General features: G+C 38.5%; 1 protein-coding gene across 2 annotated transcripts in view; it reads right to left on the reverse strand.

Annotated features, from left to right (window-relative positions):
- Positions 1-19,843, reverse strand: part of FAM185A (family with sequence similarity 185 member A) — a 58,514-nt gene extending 38,671 nt beyond the window's left edge. For both annotated transcript variants that reach the window (XM_066354164.1, XM_066354163.1), the window contains exons 1-4: positions 19,200-19,843; positions 16,101-16,210; positions 11,308-11,400; positions 4,740-4,878 (exon numbers count right to left, since the gene is read on the reverse strand). In XM_066354164.1, coding sequence (XP_066210261.1) covers positions 4,740-4,878; positions 11,308-11,400; positions 16,101-16,210; positions 19,200-19,638 — 781 coding nt within the window. In that variant the 5' untranslated portion in view covers positions 19,639-19,843. The remainder of the gene's footprint in view (positions 1-4,739; positions 4,879-11,307; positions 11,401-16,100; positions 16,211-19,199) is intronic.
- Positions 19,844-19,950: the final 107 nt, after the last annotated feature.

Genomic DNA, 19,950 nt, shown 5'->3' on the forward strand with positions numbered 1-19,950 from the left:
AAAAAAAAAAAAATTCAAGGAATTTATTAAAACCAAATCAATGCTACAAGAAATGTTAAGGGGCCTACTGTAAACAAAACAAAGGGGGAAAAATATCTAGTAAAAGAGGAATGTAGATTTAAAGGATAAAATGGCAATAAACAACTACATATCAATAATAACCTTAAATGTAAATGAATTAAATACTATAATCAAAAGACAGGGTAGCTGCATGGATAAGAAAACAGGACACATATATATGCTGTCTACAAGAGACACACCTCAAAACAAAAAATGCACATAGACTAAAGGTAAAAGGATGGAAAAAATATTTTATGCAAATGGAAATGAAAAAGAAGCTGGGGTGGCAAAATATCAGATAAAATGAACTTTAAAACAAGGCTATAGTAAGAGATAAAGAAGGTCACTACATAATGATAAAGGGAGTAGTCCAACAGGAACACTTAAATACATAAAGCAGATTTTGATGGGCATAAAGTACAAGAACAACAGCAATACTATTATTGTAGGGGATTTTAATATCCCATTAACATCAACAGATAAATCCTCAAGAAAGAAAATTAACAAAGAAACAGCAAAATTAAGGGATACACTAGATCAACTGGATTTAATAAATATCTTCAGAACCTTCCACCCTAAAGCAGAAGAATATATATTCTTTTCAAGTGAGCATGGTACATTTTCTAGAATAGACCACATATTAGGGCATAAAACAAGTCTCAACAAATTTAAGAAGACTGAAACCATATCAAGCATCTTCTCTGACCACAATGGCATGAAACTAGAATCAACAATAGAAAAACTGATAAACACTCAAACACTTGGAAACTAAACAGCATATTATTAAATAACAAATGGATCGACAATGAGATCAAGAAAGATATCAAAAATTTACTTGAAACAAATGAAAACAAACAAACAACAACTCAAAATATGTGGTAAACAGCAAAAGCAGACCTGAGAGGTAAGTTTATAGCATTACAGTCAAACCTGAAGAAGCTAGAAAAAGCTAAAAAAAAAAACCTTAATCCTGCAACTAAAAGAACTAGATGAAGAACAGCAAGTGAAATCTAGAGGAAGTAGAAGGAAGGAAATAATAAAAATCAGAGCAGAAATAAATGATATAGAAACTAAAAAAACAATACAGAGGATCAATGAACCAAGAGCTGGTTCTCTGAAAAAGTAAACAAGATTGTTGAACCCTTAGCCAGACTCACCAAGAAAAAAAGAGAGAGGATTCAAATAAATAAAATTAGAAATGAGAGTGGAGAAGTAACAATGGACACAGTAGAAATACAAAGGATTATAAGAAAATAGTATGGAGAACTGCATGCCATAAAATTAGACAACCTAGGTGAAATGCACAAATTCCTTGAAAAATGTAATCTTTCAAAAATCAATCCGGAAGAATCAGAAAACCTAAATAGACAGATCACAACAAATGAGATCAAAACAGTTATCAAAAAGCTCCCAACAAACAAAAGCCCTGGGCAAGATAGCTTCATAGGCAAATTCTACCAAACATTCAAGGAAGAACTCTTAGCCTTCTCAAGCTATTTCAAAAAATACAAGAGGAGGGAAAACTTCCAAGCTCCTTTTATGAGGTGAACATAATTCTGATTCCAAAACCAGGCAAAGACAACACAAAGAAAGTAAACTATAGGCCAATATCCCTGATGAATTTAGATGCTAAAATTCTCAACAAAATATTAGCAAACCGGATCCAGCAATACATGAAAAAAATCATACACCATGATCAAGTGGGATTTATTTTGGGGAGGCAAGGATGGTACAATATTCGCAAATCAATCAATGTGATTCATCACATAAAGAAAAAGGATAAAAACCACATTATAATATCAACAGATGCAGAAAAAGCATTCGATAATATCCAGCACCCATTTATGATCAAAATTTTCAGCAAAGTGGGAATACAGGGAACATACCTCAAAATGGTAAAGGCCATCTATGACAGGCCCACAGCCAACATCATACTCAATGGGCAAAAGTTAAAAGCAGTCCCCATAAGATCAGGAACAAGGCAGGGGTACCCCCTTTCACCACTCTTATTCCGTATAGTTCTGGAAGTCCTAGCCACAGCAATTAGACAAGAAGAAGAAATAAAAGTCATCCAAATTGGAAAAGAAGAAGTAAAACTAGCATTATTTGCTGATGATATGATACTGTACCTAGAAAACCCTAAGGTAGCAGTCAAAAAACTACTGGACTTGATAAATGAATTTAGCAAGGTGGCAGGATATAAAATTAATACTCAGAAATTAGAGGAATTTTTATATACCAACAATGATCTGTCTGAAAGAGAAATTAAGAAAACAATTCCCTTCACTATTGCAACAAAAAAAAAAAATATCTAGCAGTAAATTTAACCAAGGAGGTTAAAGACTTGTACTTGGAAAATTATAAAACATTGATAAAAGAAATCAAGGAAGATACAAACAAGTGGAAGCATATACCATGTTCATGGCTAGGAAGAATAAACATCATTAAAATGTCCATATTACCCAAGGCAATTTATAAATTCAATGTAATTCCTATTAAAATACCAAGGACATACTTCATAGATATAGAACAAATATTCCAAAAATTCATATGGAACCAAAAATAACATGAATAGCCTCAGCAATCTTGAAAAAAAAATAATAAAGTGGGTGGTATCACACTTCCGGACATTAAGTTATACTACGAGGCCATTGTACTCAAAACAGCTTGGCACTGGCAGAAGAACAGGCATATAGATCAATGGAACAGAACAGAGAACCCAGAAATACACCTGCGCCTTTATGAACAATTGATATTTGACAAGGATGGTGATAGCATACAATGGAGTAAAGACAATCTCTTTAACAAATGGTGTTGGGAAAATTGGACAGCTACTTGAAAAAAATAAAACTAGACCACCAACTTACACCATTCACAAAAATAAACACAAAATGGATAAAAGACTTTAATGTAAGTCTTGAAACCATAAGCATCCTAGAGGAAAACATAGGCAATAAGCTCTTCCACATCACTCGCAGCAATGTATTTGCTGATTTATCTCCACATGCTAGGGAAATAAAGGACAGGAAAAACAATTGGGACTATATCAAACTAATACTATATCAAACACAATGGGAGAACATTCGACAATATGTCTGATAAGAGGTTAATAACCAAAATTTATAAAGAATTTGTAAAACTCAACAACAGGAAGATAATCCAATCAAAAAATGGGCAAAAGAAATGAATAGACACTTCTCCTAAGAGGACATACAAATGGCCAATAGATGAAAAAATGCTCAACACCACTAATCATTAGAGAAATGCAAATTAAAACCACAATGAGATATCACCTCACACCTGTCAGAATGGCGCTCATCAACAAAACAACACAGAATAAGTGCTGGCGATGATTTAGAGAAAAGGGAACCCTCCTGCACTACTGGTGGGAATGCAGACTGGTGCAGCCACTGTGGGAAACAGTATGGAAATTCCTCAACAAATTAAAAATAGATCTGGAAACATCCCAAGTGTCTGACTGTGGATGAATGGATTAAAAAGCAGTGTACATACATACAATGGAGTACTATGGGGCAATAAAAAAGAAGGAAATATTACTTTTTGCGACAACATGGATGGACCTGGAAACTATTATGCTAAGTCAAATAAGCCAGGCAGAGAAAGAAAAATACCTATGACCTCACTCATTTGAAAAATCCAAATCAACAATGTGAACTGAGCAACGAAACAGAGGCAGAGGCAGGATCAGAGGGACCAGAGGGAGAGTGTTCAGAGTGAACATAGAAGAGAAGATGGGATCAGAGAAGAGAAAGAGATTAATGAAATTATATATACATAACAGCATTATAGTGAACAGGACACAAAATCTTGGAATAGAAGGGGGGAAGGCATTGGGGGGAGGGGGCGGGGGGACCACAGGGAAATAAGGGGGTGGGGGGAGACATATTCGGTGGAACACTTGAATCTATGTAAACACAAATTGAAATAAAAATAAATTTCATCAAAATTGGTATCATTAAGTTACTACAGTTACTTTTTTTTAGCTTATATTACTTTATCTGTGAGTTTTTTAAAAAGATGGTTACTCTGTAATTAATTATTATTAATTATTTAGAGGAAAGAGAAAGAGAGAAACATCAACTGGTTGCTCCACTTTGGCTGTGCACCCACTGACTGTTTCTCACACTGCCCTGACACTTGAACTGGTGACCTGTGGTCAAGCCCCCGGGATCGCGCTGGCGACCCCAGGATGAAACCACCGACCTCTGCACTTTGGGGAAACACTCTGGCCACTGCGTCACCAGCCAGGCTCCACACAAAGATTTCATTCATTTACTTAATCCTTGACTTTCTTATCATAACATAAAAGCAACCACTCAAACCCATCTTTATTTTTAACAGTTTTTATTTCTTTGTGCTTTCCTTGAATATCTCCTGCACATTATTCCTTGTTGTTGGTTTGTTTTTATAAGGAAATGCATTAAAAATCAGAATTATTACTTTTATGTATAACAGCGTAATATTCAATTTCTTGCCAAGATTAAATAGCTTGTAAGTCATTTTATTTTATGAGTTTTTAAAAAGATGGTTACTGTGTAATTAATTATTTAGAGGGCCAGCTTCTAATGGCAGATCCTGTAACTACAGAGAACAGAGCCATCTGTTAAAATTTATATTTTGTGGAAAGTCTGAGATGTACTAGGCCTTTGTCATCTTACCATGAATACTTCCTAATGTAATATCCCCAGCAGCAGAAGACAGAAATGACGATTCGGTGTAAAGATACTTGGCTTGCAGCAAACCATCTTCAGTGGATATATTAACAGAACTTCCCTGCAGTTTATCTACAGTCACAGTCTAGTAAGAGAAACACTCACATCAGTTCCTTATAAAACAAAGACTGGTAAAAAGCCACAACGGTGCCTTACAGAAATAGTGGGCAACCACATAAAAAATTACTTCTCAATCACTTTAACTTTGATTCCCTAATTCTATCAGTTACAAAATTGTGAATAACAGTGTATTCTCTATGGCAGGGGTCCCCAAACTTTTTACACAGGGGGCCAGTTCACTGTCCCTCAGACCGTTGGGAGGGCCGGACTATAAAAAAAAAACTATGAACAAATCCCTATGCACACTGCACATATCTTATTTTAAAGTAAAAAAACAAAACAGGAACAAATACAATATTTAAAATAAAGAACAAGTAAATTTCAATCAACAAACTGACCAGTATTTCAATGGGAACTATGCTCCTCTCACTGACCACCAATGAAAGAGGTGCCCCTTCCGGAAGTGCGGCGGGGGCCGGATAAATGGCCTCAGGGGGCCGCATGCGGCCCGCGGGCCGTAGTTTGGGGACCCCTGCTCTATGGAATGTGAAATAGACCCATAATATTCCCTTCATTTATCTAAATCTTCTTTAATGTCTCCTAATAAGATTTTATAGTTTTATGTAGATATTTTATGAAGATTTTTTTTTTTTTGTATTTTTCTGAAGCTGGAAACAGGGAGAGACAGTCAGACAGACTTCCGCATGCGCCCGACCGGGATCCACCCGGCACGCCCACCAGGGGCGATGCTCTGCCCACCAGGGGGCGATGCTCTGCCCCTCCGGGGCGTCGCTCTGTCGTGACCAGAGCCACTCTAGCGCCTGGGGCAGAGGCCAAGGAGCCATCCCCAGCACCCGGGCCATCTTTGCTCCAATGGAGCCTCGGCTGCAGGAGGAGAAGAGAGAGACAGAGAGGAAGGAGAGGGGGAGGGGTGGAGAAGCAAATGGGCACTTCTCCTGTGTGCCCTAGCCAGGAATCGAACCTGGGACTCCTGCACGCCAGGCCGACGCTCTACCACTGAGCCAACCGGCCAGGGCTTATGAAGATACTTTTAACTTCATTTTATCTTAATTGGCTTTCTTATTTGACCTTAAATCTATTAACTTCACTAAACTAATTAATTCTAATCATTTGCCAAAATTTTTTAAAAATTTACATACATAATTATATTATCTACAAGTGATAGTTTTATTTCTTCCCTTCCAATCTTTATATCAATGTTTTTCCTGCTCTTTCTCCCTTACTATCTTTCTGGCTCAGGCCTCCAATTCAATGGTGAATAGAAGCCACAGGATAGCAAGAATCCTTTTCTCATTCCTGTTCTCAGAGGGAAAGCTTACAACATTGCATCACTGAACCTGATGTTTGCTATAGATACGTTTTTGATCCCTTTTATTTTATTGAGGAAGTTCCCTTATATTTCAAATTTGTTTTGTTGTTGTTGCTGTTTAAATAATATTGGGTTTTGAATTTTAGCACATACTTTATCTGATTTTATTAGACCACCATGATTTTTCTCCTTTTATCTGTTAATACACTGAACACACTATTGTGTTTAGAATTTTCCACTTTATATCTAATAAGGAAGTAGTTTTCAACTGAATAAAATAGAAGGAATTTTCTGTTCTGAGTTTCCCTAACATATAAATATAGTATGTATTTGTTTCAAATATTGAGCATAATGTAAAATAAAGACATCTAAGTTAGAATTACAAGTCATCTTTGCAATATTAAACAATTTTTTTTTATCATAAAGTGAATGCTAACATAAAAGTGCTGACATAGTAACTGAAATCACCAGGAAGGCTTGCCATTTTTGCCCATGGCAAAGTTCAAGTATTATACTGGAGTGTTAAAAGAAAGAACATTACTGTTTTTCAACATATGGGCATCAGTGTAACCTGCTCCTAATATGTCCCTCAAAAACTGTTAACAATTCAAAATTTTTGTTAATAAGTACTGAGTTTCAAGAATACTAAAATATGAGAAGACAAAATATGAAAGGAAAGAAAAGTGCCCTAAGGTTCTGGATTTAAAAAACTTTCTTTTTTTTTAATGGTCTTTTATTAAATATATAATGTACACCCAACTGCTTCGTATCTACTATAGTTTGCTGTAAACTAATTATGAATTCACAGGAACTTTTACTTTAAATTTAATTTCAATAAACTTGTCTGAGAAAGATACGTGTATATTCAAATTTGTGAGGATACAAATATTTTATATTCTTCAGTGTTATAGTAAAGGTATAAAATTCCTGGAAAATTTTATGGCCCTTGCCGGTTGGCTCAGTGGTAAAGCATTGACCCTGGCGTATGGAAGTCCTGGGTTTGATTCCTGGTCAGGGCACACAGGAGAAGCAACCATTTGCTTTTCCACCCCTCTCTCTCCTCCATCTCTCTTTCTCTTCCCCTCCCGCAGCCATGGCTCAAATGATTCGAGCAAGTTGGCTTTGGGCACTGAGGATGGCTTCATGGCCTTGCCTCAGGTGCTAAAAATAGCTTAGTAGCTGAGCAAAGGAGTGACAGCCCCAGATAGGCAGAGCACCACCCAGCAGGGGACTTGCTGGGTGGATCCTGGTTGGGGCATGTGCAGGAGTCTGTCTCTCTGCTTCCCTACCTCTCACTTAAAAAATTTTTTTAAAAAGTAAAAAAGAAAATTTTTATCCTTTACTTAAAGCTTGCATAAAGTAGAAAATAAATAGGAATAGTCTAGCTTTTTACAGATACAGAGGTTGTTTTAGTGAACACAAAAGATAAATAAGTATTAAGAGAATATTTAAAACTTAATTGAAGTGGCAAAGGAGCACTTTTTATTAGACTCTCCCCACAACCAAATAAAGCCTTTAAGAGCTTCTTTATGAATTTCTGGAAAATGTCAAGGATTTACTTTGTTCACTAAATATCAAATATTTTATTCTGTAGGGAAATAAAAAAATATCCACCACCACCCCCCAAAGCAAATTTTCCACACCACAATAATACAGTTATTTTAACCAATCATTCTATAAAGTTAATTTCAAACAAATTCAAATTCACTAATACAATGGACTATATCAGATACCAACTAGAACAATTAAACTTAGGATACCACAGTTTACAGCAAGATATCGAGGCTCTGAGTTAGTTACTAATAACAATAAAATAAATCATCATAAATAGACCTTTGGATTAAACTATACTGCTTGCTTATTAACAGAAACAGCTACTTAAAGAAAAAAAATGTAGATCCAAAAATCAATACCTTACTGACAGAGAGATATTGCTATAAATTAATTTTCTTTCCTATACGAAAGGGAAAACTTTTTGTAAGTTTAGTTATTATAAATCCATATTATATATAATGAACACCAAGATTTTTTGTTTTGTTTTGTTTTTTAATTTTTTAATTAATTAATTTTTTTCCCAGAGACAGAGAGAGTCAGAGAGAGGGATAGATGGGGACAGACAGACGGGAACAGAGAGAGACGAGAAGCATCAATCATCAGTTTTTTGCTGCGACACCTTAGTTGTTCATTGATTGCCTTCTCATATATGCCTTGACCATGGGCCTTCAGCAGACCAAGTGACCCCTTGCTTGAGCCAGCGACCTTGGGTCCAAGCTGGCGACCTTTTGCTCAAACCAGATGAACCTGCACTCAAGCTGGCGACCTCGGGATCTCGAACCTGGGTCTTCCGCAACCCAATCTGATGCTCTATCCACTGTGCCACCGCCTGGTCAGGCTGAACACCAAGTTTTAAGGAAGCACTGTGTCATTGTAGCCCAAGCTAAGAAAGAGAGGTCAACCAACAACTATGTCGTTAATTCATCCAACAATCAGATGAATTTCTATCCTCTCTGTACAAAATTTATGATACTGAAATGAATAACAATAAAAAAAACATTAACTCCATAAAAAATAATATGCAATGAATGCTGTTGTTTATAGAGCTCATTAGACTCTCACAAGCTTGTTCAGTATACAAAACAAATAATATCATCCCTGTTTTATGAACAATGAAAAACAGTCTCAGTAAAGTTAACTGGTAGTTAACTTTAAGTACTTTGTCTATATTAACAATCATTTAACTCTCACAACAATCCTCTGAGTTAAGTGCCTTACTATTATTCTATTTTCCAGAAAATGAAGACACAGATTAAGTAAATTGTCTTAAGTTAAAGAGCTTAGTAAGTAGCTGAACCAGGATTGAAACCCAGGGAATTTGGTTCTTAATCCTGTACTTTTAACCAATTTAAAATGCTGCCACTCAAACAGGCAAAGCACATTTCTGTAAATGTAGTGTACTGAAAGTTAACATTTCATAAGCATTAATTTTATATAAAAAATAATCATAAACTGGCCCTGGCTGGTTGGCTCAGCGGTAGAGCATCGGCCTGGCGTGTGGGGGACCCGGGTTCGATTCCCGGCCAGGGCACACAGGAGAAGTGCCTATTTGCTTCTCCACCCCACCCCTCCTTCCTCTCTGTCTCTCTCTTCCCCTCCCGCAGCCAAGGCTCCATTGGAGCAAAGATGGCCCGGGCGCTGAGGATGGTTCCTTGGCCTCTGCCCCAGGCACCAGAGTGGCTCTGGTCGCAGCAGAGCGATGCCCCGGAGGGACAGAGCATCGCCCCCTGGTGGGCAGAGAGTCGCCCCTGGTGGGCGTGCCGGGTGGATCCCGGTCGGGCGCATGCGGGAATCTGTCTGTCTCTCCCCGTTTCCAGCTTCAGAAAAATACAAAAAAAAAAAAAATCATAAACTTAGAAACATGCTTTAAAAATTAACACTATAAATAGAAATATCTAGACTGATTCTTTTGTACAACATAAAACTCAATCAAGCAAAAAACAAAATAGTATAACAGGAAGCAGGATTAAGGCCCTGGCCAGTTGGCTCTGCAGTAGAGCATCAGCCTGGCGTGTAGAAGTCCCAGGTTCAATTTCCAGTCAGGGCACACAGGAGAAGCAATTATCTACTTCTCTACCCTCCCCCTTCTCTTTCTCTCTTTTCTCCTCCTATAGCCATGGCTCAAATGAAGTTGATCCTGGGCCCTGAGGGTGGCTCCATGGCCTCGTCTCAGGCACTAAAATAGCTCAGTTGCCGAGCAACAAAGCAGCCCCAGATGGGCAGAGCACTGCCCCGGAAGGGGCTTGCCAGGTGGATTGGGGTCCATGTGGGAGTCTGTCTCTCTGCTTCCCCATCTCTCACTTAATAAAAAATTAAAAATTTTTTTAAAAAGAAAGTAGGATTAAATGTATATGTGATGAACTATGAACATTGTGAGAAAAAAATGATAAGTGAAACAGCGGCCAAAATATTCAAAATATCAAATAATTATGAGAGAATTTAAATTATTCTTTGATATTTATATATGAATGTCAATATGTAATATTTTTTATAACTTAGATCATTTCAGATAACATAAGTCATCAATTAAAGAACAGAGTTTGAAGGAGATAAAAAAAGCTGTACAAAATTTCCCTTTTGTAAATCCGAGACCACAGCACTCTGCCAACTAAATGCCATATCAGAAGAGCTGCCACATGAGGCAAGGCAGTGTTTTTCAATATTTTCCTAGTTTAATGTAAAGGATATATTTAAATGTGTGGGTTTAAATAGTCTCCTACAGGTTGATGACAGAAAATAAAAGTGACAACAACAGAAACAATTAGTGTTATAATCTACCTTGTTTAATTATGTCAACAGTAATATACCTATAAGATATACTCGCAATTCCTCCCTACCATGTATCTGAGAACAAAGCTGAATCTGCAATTTAACAAATTTATAACAGAAAATCCCTGCAAATTGTGAAAGTGCAAAATAAAATGTAACTTAGATCTTTCTCAAAGATTTAAAACATTAGAAGTTGTGTTAAAAAAATTTGTGATAATTTGTACTTCAAAATTAAACTTTTACTCATGAATACTATGTAAAGTCACAGAAAGCAACAAAAGTTGATTAAAAAATACAAACCACCTAACAATCAAAATCTCTATGGCTAATAAAAGATTTTTGGAGAACAATAAAGCTATCTATTGGTGCCATCTTGTGGAAAGTACTAAAGTTTTGAAACTTATCCTTCAGTTGCCTAAAGGCAAAGTAAACAGGTCTTGGAAAAACATTCAAATAAACTTAACACATAAGAAAAAGTTAATCCCAATATGATGGTATTACTTAATGATCAATTTTAACCCATGATCATAAAAATCTCTTCAGGACTAGAATTAAATATTAAGTATTTAAAAATGTTACTGATTCCAAATAAGAAATTAAAAAACTGTCAAAAATATTAAATCACAAACTAAAATTTAAATTGTATAATATTTAATCACCTCAATTTGAAATTTGAATTTACTAATGAGTGAAAATGCAGTAAAAATGGAATGTTATGCCACAAATTTTGTGGAACCTACCCACTGTATAAGCCAACTTGATGTAACTTCCAATTACTAAAAAAAGGAGTTTCAATCTTACACTTTTATTTGATGCATGAATATCTATATTTCCATAAATTGTTCCCAGACAGATCACTTTGCCTCCTTTTGTTTGAACATGTAATTTTTGACTCTGAAAGACAAATACAAAAATACATATAATGAAAAAGAAGAGAATAAATTTGACTTACACTACTAAAAAGATTTCTAACATTTTATACGTTTCTTTTTAAATAATGACAAAGGAGAAAAGAGGAACTAGGAATGATATAGACATGCACTGTTCGGAATAATAACACCAACTAGAAAAGAATGTCATCTGCTGTTAAAGGGATTAAATAAGACATGTGAACTCAAAGGGGAATAAATAGTTACTTGGGTGTTCCAATAGCATCACTGAAAAAGAACTTGAGAATCAAAGATCACTGACGGGCTAACTAAAGGTAAATGATGATGATGATAACAATAATCACTGTCACTGTCCACTGTTATTAATAGTCATCATTAATAATAACAAATTTATCACTTATCTGGCACTTCTTTGCATCAAAACACAACATTCATTACTTTAACTATTATTTAATCATTACAACAACTCAGAAAAATGGGTATCCTATATTCTCATTTCACAGAAGAAATCCAAGATTCAGTTACCCACAGTGATACGAGTCTGAAGTCAGTATAAAAATATAGTCATTATCAAGCAGACAAATAATTGATGAATATTAGAAAAAAGTATTCAAAACAACTGTCACTTTAAATCAAGAGTTCTTAAACAATCTTACACTAAAGTTCTAGGGAGTCTGTGAAACTTTAAAAGTTGTAAATAAAAGGTGACATACATGTGCATTTGTTTTTTTTTCTGAGAGGGCTAAGGCTCTCATCAGATTTTCAAAGAGGTCTAAAGCTCAAAAATGTTAAGAGCTATTATTAGCCTGACCAGTGATAACGAGTAGATACAGCATAACCTGGGGCACTGAGGTCTCTGGTTTGAAACCCTGAGGTCACCAGATTGAGCATGAGCTTGTTGGCTGGAGCACAGGCTTGACAGCTTGAGTGCCAGGTTGGGGCTCTGGCCTGAGCAAGGTGTCACTGGCTCTGCTTGAGCCCCCTCCCCCAACAAGGCACCTATGAGAAGTAATCCATGAACAACTAAACTGAAGCAACTACAAGTTGATGCTTCTCATCCTCTCTCCTCCCTCACTCCCTTCCTGTCCTGTCTCTATCTAAAAAAAAAAAAAAAAAGTTAAGAGCTATTATTTTAATTTAAAGCTCATGTAATTCCAAAAAATAAAATAAAATAAAATAAAAATGAGGCAAGTTATAAAATTTTTAAAAATATGAAACAAAATAGTTAATATAAATGTTTAAATCATTAACTAGTATAATATAAGCTATTATACTACATTTAAACAATGCAAATGTGTGGCATTCAATAAGTTAAGGGTCTATTGCCTAAAATATTTACTTAGTTATTCTCTAAGAATGCCGGATAAATGTAGTATTGTCATACATTTTGATTGGACAATAAGAAAAGTGGAAAGAGCATGGGCTTAGAAATCCGAAAGACCAAAGTTCAATTCTCAGGTCAATTTATTAGCTATGTGAACTTAAATGAGTTCCTCAGTATCCTGGTGTTTCATAGTTTCTTTCTTGCTAAGAGGAAGATAAGTATTCAAGTATTAAATGAAGGCTTAGCTAAGTTTTCTGGTACATAAAAAGCACTGGAAAACACTGGCTATAAACATGTTATTACATAAACCAAATATATTTCAAGTCCTTAAAATGAGTGGAACAGAAACTTATACTAATAACTGATCATTAATTCAAGATAATGATACTGTATCATATTTAAATCTTAAAACAGATATTTACCAAGTGTTCTCATTTGTGAATTTAAGTCAGTTAAACCCTGAGATCTCAAGAATAATACTTTTAACTCTTGGTGTATACCTTAGGATGCACTGGACCTAATTTTATTTTATTAATTTTTAAAATTGATTTTAGAAAGCGAGGAAGAGAAGGGTGGAGAGAGACAGAAACAGAGAAACATCGATTTGTTGTTCCACTTAATCACGCATTCCCAGGATTATTCTTGTATGTGCCCTGTCAGGGAATTGAACCAACAACCTTGGTGTATAAGGACAATGTCCCATTCAAGTGAGCTACCCAGCCAGAGCATGGACACAATTTTAGTTCTTGAATTTCTTTTTTGAGCTGTTCTATTTGTAAAGACTAATAATGCATGACTTTTATTCTTTCTTAGTGATCTTCCAAAGAACAAATAGAAAACTTACTGATTTCTTAAAAATAGAATAAAACTCATTCTATCTCAAAATTACTGTATCAGTCCATGAGACTCTTGTAAATCTGAAATTCATTACAGGTTCTTCGTGTTCTTATTTTTCATGTCTTACAGCATTTTGCTATTTCATTATCCCACAAGTTATTTCATCATTATTAGTAAATTATTCTGAACTATGCTAAAAAAGAAAAAAAAAAGGGCAACAGAAGAATGATGGCATTAAAGGATGACTTGTTTAGAATGGTACCTCTCAGCTAACGGAGGTTTTGTCCCCAGAGACATCTGGCAATGAGTGGAGATAATTCTTCATTGAGCTACTGGCACGTGGTAGGTAAAGGCTACACATGCTGAAAAACGTCTGATAGTGCGCAGCTCCTGACAACAAAGAATTATCTGGTCCAAAACGTCAACAGTGCCCAAGTTGAGAAAACATTTTTCATTTTATGCCCACAATGGCTGACAAAAGAAAGTTGAGAAAAATATCTTTGAGAGTTATCAGATGAATCAAAAGATAATGCCAAGAGCATACTAGCTTCTGAATTTGATTATGAAATTTAAAATCTAAAACTCTGAATCTTCAGAGGACAATATTTTATGTGAATTTTCTGAAACTCGTGCATTGATTACTGAATAATATCTAAGAAAAAAGGAACTATAATATTCTCATCCAGTTAGTCATCCACCATGAAGACTTCATTGTGCAATCTTTTACAACAAAAACCTGAACCATTTCATTTACTACAAGGACTGTTACAGTACAGGGGGTCCTTGGGTTATGACAATCTCAACATACAATGTTTTGAGTTTACCACGCTCACTCCCATGAAGGAGCTGCTTGCTGAGGACCTCATTCAGCTGGAGAAGGAGCTGAATGAAGAGGAAGAGAGAAACCCCAGGACCTAAGAGATTTACTACCAAGGGTTTGGCAGAAGGTTTTTCTATGGTAGAGCAGAGGTGGATTTAATAGTGGGCACACCGGGCGCTCACCCTGGGCCCTAGCGTCCAAAGAGCCCCGCAAAACCCCAGCTTTACATATTTTTTCTAATGACACCAAGTTTGGTTTCATATGTGCAATTTTTACATTAGTAGTACATAATATTTTTTATTTATTTAAAAATATGGTTAACGTGTATTTTTATTTTCCCCCTCTCTCCATATTTTCTTCTGTACTTCAGGCCTCAACTAACCTTAATCTGCCTCTGTGGCAGAGGACGGGTTGGCAAAATGTCAGGCTGAGGACCTCAGTGAAGACAGATTCAGTGAGGTCTACAGAACTGTTATGGATGCCTTGCAGTGCTATAGGCAGATTTTGGAAGAGAAGTCATCAACCTCCCAGACTAGCCTGGAGCAATTCTTTAAGAAGGTGGAGAGGCCTGCAACAGATCCTGTACCCTCTACATCAGCTGCTTCCTGAGATGAAACACCTGTAGCACAGGTAGACTCATCTCCAGCGTCTCCTGCATGTTCCTTAATTAATCCTGAGTCACCTGACCCAGTATCTCCAGCACCGTCTGCAGGTTCTCCGGCCTCTCCAGCTTCTTACTCCCAGTAGGTCCCTCTCTCCCACCTTGCAATGTCCCTTCCAGTGTGCAAGCCAACCACAGGAATAAAGGTAAGGAATATTTTTTACACTTATTTTTTTCTGTTGCTACTGTACAGTGTACAGTACAGTGTATTTATATCCTTTTCCTTTTCCTGTGGTTTAGTTGTGTTTTTATGTTCTAGATTATGATTTTACAACTGTGTTAAAATAGGTAAGTGACTTAGGCTAGGGTGTGTTTCGACTGAAACCAAAATTTGGGTTACGTCACTATCGTCGGAACAGAGGACCCCCTGTATTCTTTTATCTTCCATATTTAAGCAACTAAGTTTATTTGAAATGGCTCACATGTGGACAGTGCTAAAGGCAAGTGTGCAAAATAAAGGTAACTGGACAAAACAAATTAACATCAAAACTTTTAAATGAATTAATCATTCTAATTAGTTTATGAATCTAAAAATGAATGTGTTTTGCAATTGCAAAGCAAAGATGAATGACTTCTCATCAACAAAGTTACCTGACACTAAAGTTCACAAAAATATTGGGAATATTTTGAATATGCAAGTGTAAGAAGTACCAGTAGTAATAAGCCAGAACCAATCAGAGATGTATTTAAAATCATTTAAGTTGAGACCAATCTAATTTTAAGAAAATTAAGTATAAAATGTCATTACAAAACAAGATGAATTTGTTGTTTAACAAAAATACCTACTTAATCAGTAAGTAATGAGCTACCTGATATATTTAAAATATAATTGATCTAATATTTTTTAATGTCCTATTAGTTTCACTGTACACTTTGAAATGAAATCTAAAAGGAATGAGGAAAAAAAACCTTCAAAGTTGCTATACCTTCTATACTTTCAGAAATACTCAATATTACAACAAATGATACTCAGAATAATAGCTTTAGTCTGGTACTGCAGTTCATAGTTTAAGGTTTTTTAAAAAATATAATGCTGAAACAAAATTAGAAAAATGCTTATACCTTAACAGACTGTAAGATGCTATCCCCCTGTTCAGTTTCAATTTTGCAATTATCACACTGAATATTTTGGACTTTTACACAGCCAGACCCTGATGACTTGATATTCAAATCTAGAAATGAAAAAATAAAATACAAGTTAGTACTATGGTTAATGGGCTCCAAAGCATTTTGATACCCCCCAGAAATCCAGCTCCTCGGTCACGTTCATAGTATTACTGCAAACTGGAAAGAGCACAGCCGTCTCCCTCTAAAGGTAGGGAGCCTCCACTGTGGCAACAGGACCAAATGAAACTTTTTCTGCCAGTTTTTAGACACAGCAATACTTTCTGTTGGTCAATGTCATCTAAAGAGAGAAAGGAGCATAGGAGGGAGAGAAGGTCAGAAACTCCAAATCTTAAAAGCACTTCTGGGAAAGATCACAGAAGTTTCTTTCCCACAGAGTTCTGTGTAAAAACATAGCAAGTTAACAAGCCATTATGTAAACTGGTAAGTCAGTTAGCCTATTCTTCCTAATATTCATGGAGATTTAAAACTTTGTTCCCTAGCCTCTCCAAATCAAAAACATTTTGCAAGAGTAGCATAAATCACCGTTTATGTTCACGACTTAGTATTTAAAATGCTAACTCTAACTTTTCATATTCAAAAAGGAGCGTATTACCATGCAGCTATTTCACAAGGTATTTTCAGTAATAAAAAATTAAAAACTGAGGCCCTGGCGGGTTGGCTCAGCGGTAGAGCGTCGGCCTAGCGTGCGGAGGACCCGGGTTCGATTCCCAGCCAGGGCACACAGGAGAAGCGCCCATTTGCTTCTCCACCCCTCCGCCGCACTTTCCTCTCTGTCTCTCTCTTCCCCTCCCGCAGCCAAGGCTCCATTGGAGCAAAGATGGCCCGGGCGCTGGGGATGGCTCTGTGGCCTCTGCCCCAGGCGCTAGAGTGGCTCTGGTCGCAATATGGCGACGCCCAGGATGGGCAGAGCATCGCCCCCTGGTGGGCAGAGCGTCGCCCCATGGTGGGCAGAGCGTCGCCCCTGGTGGGCATGCCGGGTGGATCCCGGTCGGGCGCATGCGGGAGTCTGTCTGACTGTCTCTCCCCATTTCCAGCTTCAGAAAAATGAAAAAAAAAAAAAAATTAAAAACTGAAAAATCTAGCAGTAAACAATATTAAAACCTTAAAACTGTGGATAAATAACACCAATTATCTGAAGAAAATCAGAAAAGAAAAATAAAGGTGCCATCCTTGGCTATCAATTTAAACATATTTGAACATATAATCTTAGTTGTCTCTGTATAAAAAAATATACTGATATTTAATACAATAATCAAGTCTATTTTGTACTGTAATACTATATGAGTAAATCATCCTCCCCACTCCATACTGTTACTTTTTTTTTTTTTTTTTTTTTTGGTATTTTTCTGAAGCTGGAAACGGGGAGAGACAGTCAGACAGACTCCCGCATGCGCCAGACCGGGATCCACCCGGCACGCCCACCAGGGGCGATGCTCTGCCCACCAGGGCGTCGCTCTGCCGCGACCAGAGCCACTCTAGCGCCTGGGGCAGCGGCCAAGGAGCCATCCCCAGCGCCCGGGCCATCTTTGCTCCAATGGAGCCTTGGCTGTGGGAGGGGAAGAGAGAGACAGAGAGGAAGGGGGGGGGGGGGAGAAGCAAATGGGTGCTTCTCCTATGTGCCCTGGCCGGGAATTGAACCCGGGTCCCCGCACGCCAGGCCGATGCTCTACCGCTGAGCCAACCGGCCAGGGCCCATACTGTTACATTTTGACATCAACGGCCTCTTATTAAATTAAAAACTTAGAAGTTGAGAAGCAATAAAGCATAGTGATTCAGCAGTCTCCATTCAGTTCAAATCCCAGTTCCACCCCTTTTTATCTGCAAGTGAACAGGCATATTTCTTGACCTAATTCCCACTAGAAAAATGTAATGAAGGCATGGGTTTTTTCTATTTGTTCACCCACAATAAATACGTACTTTATGAAACTTGCTGTTATCTCAATTTCCTTATCTGAAATGGTGATAATATCTACTTTATAAGTGCAATTGTAAAGATTAGAGAAGATTATTTCAGAAGTGTTGGCTGCTGGTATGATCAACAATATCATCCTTCAGTCCCAGGAAGGAGAAGAGCCTGGGGAGCCTTTCCTAAGAAAGTGTTGGCTTGCACTTGAGAAATAACAGGCATGTCAAACACAGAGGAAGCATCATGCAGGCACTATCAACTGAGGTTTCCTAGGTGGTCTTACTATGTTTTTCTTCAAAACCTGTTACTCACGGAAAGTTTACTTAGGCCAGTATGAACGAAGACGGATCAGTAAGAAGCTGGGCGCCTATATGAAACCCAACACTTGGTCCAGGTTAGAAAGGAACACTCAATAGCCAGGGCTGTCTTGGGCCAGACCCAGCTGCAGGCAAGGGGACACGGGATGGACTGCCATACCACTGAGGGGTTATCAATAAACACCAACCCTGAAAAATAAAACGCTCTTCTATTGACAAGGTGCAGTGACCGAAATAGGAACAAAGTGTCAAAGGAGAACATAGGATCTCCACAAATGTTACCTGACTTAGCTTATCCCAAACCATGTTTCCATTCGTTTTATAAAACTTGAATGATTGGTGTTGGAATCCATGGGAGTCCAAAAAGACCAGAGTAACAGGCTTTGTTGAAAGGAAGAAAGGAACCCTGCCGGGCAGTTCTTTGGGGAGAAGGGCATCGGTACAGACTAGGGGGTGAATTTTATAGGGTTTGGGAGAGCCTGAGGGGATACTGAGTCAGAAGTTCTGGTATGTTCCCCTTTATGATTTTACGATTTTAGCTTCCTGGAAAGCTCCTCCTTGGGCAGTTGATCAGCTTTCTGGAACTTTTCTGCCTCAGAGGCGATTGTCCAGTAAGTTAGGGTGAGGTCAGGCAGCCAGGTGGGACAACAAAAGGGCAGTTGGAAGTTCCAGTAAATTCATATATCTATCAGTTGGGAAATGAAATCTGTAACGACTGACAAACTCTAAGAGGCAGCTTTAAAGGGGACAAACTAAATCAGGTTAGAATGTCAGATCCAAAGGCACCAAACCCGTTGTAACTCCACTTGCCAAACGTCAGGGGCACGTCCACCTCCACGGACGCCCCGGGGTCGATGGTGTCCGACAGCACGGCCACTTCCCTCAGCGCCTCGTCGTACTTCACCTGCAGGCCGGCCGGGTCCTGCGCCCCGCTCACGGCCACCAGCACGCGGTCGGCGTCGGGGTAGGCGAGGGGGTCCAGGGGCTTCACCGCCAAGTGGCACGGGAGCCGCGCCAGCAGCCGACCGCACGGGCTCACCGGCAGCGCCCACTGCGTACGAGCTCCGCGCGCGGGGCCGGGCGGAGAGCCCTCGGGCTCGGACCCGGGCCGGCGCCCGCCCCCACCGGAGCCGCACCGCCGGGCCTCGCCGGGCCTGCGCGCCCAGCGGCCCGCCGCCTCGCCGGCCCACGCCCGGGGGTGCCCCAGCCTCAGGCAGCCGAGCTCCCAGCCCGCGCGGGCTGCGAACATGGCGCGCCCCTGTCGCGCCGCCTCGGATCACCTGAGCCCCAGGTGACTCGCACTGCCCGAGTCCAGTCGGGGAAAGTGTCAGCGAGAGTTCCCTGAGGACAGCGAGACCGCTCACTGTTTCCAGCAACTTAAAATTCAACCGCACACGCCTCAATTGCAAGCTGAAATTTCAAAGCTGTAGGTGTCCATCCCGACCCACACTTCTCGCCTACCGCCCCCCTTCGCAAAGGCAGACGGGATAAGTAGTTCCAAAAGGAGCAAATGGGGAGGGCCTAAGCTGCCCAGAAACTACATATCCCAGGAGGCAAAGCG

The sequence above is a fragment of the Saccopteryx leptura genome, chromosome 12 (assembly GCF_036850995.1).
Source record: "Saccopteryx leptura isolate mSacLep1 chromosome 12, mSacLep1_pri_phased_curated, whole genome shotgun sequence".
Classification (NCBI taxonomy): Eukaryota; Metazoa; Chordata; class Mammalia; order Chiroptera; family Emballonuridae; genus Saccopteryx; species Saccopteryx leptura.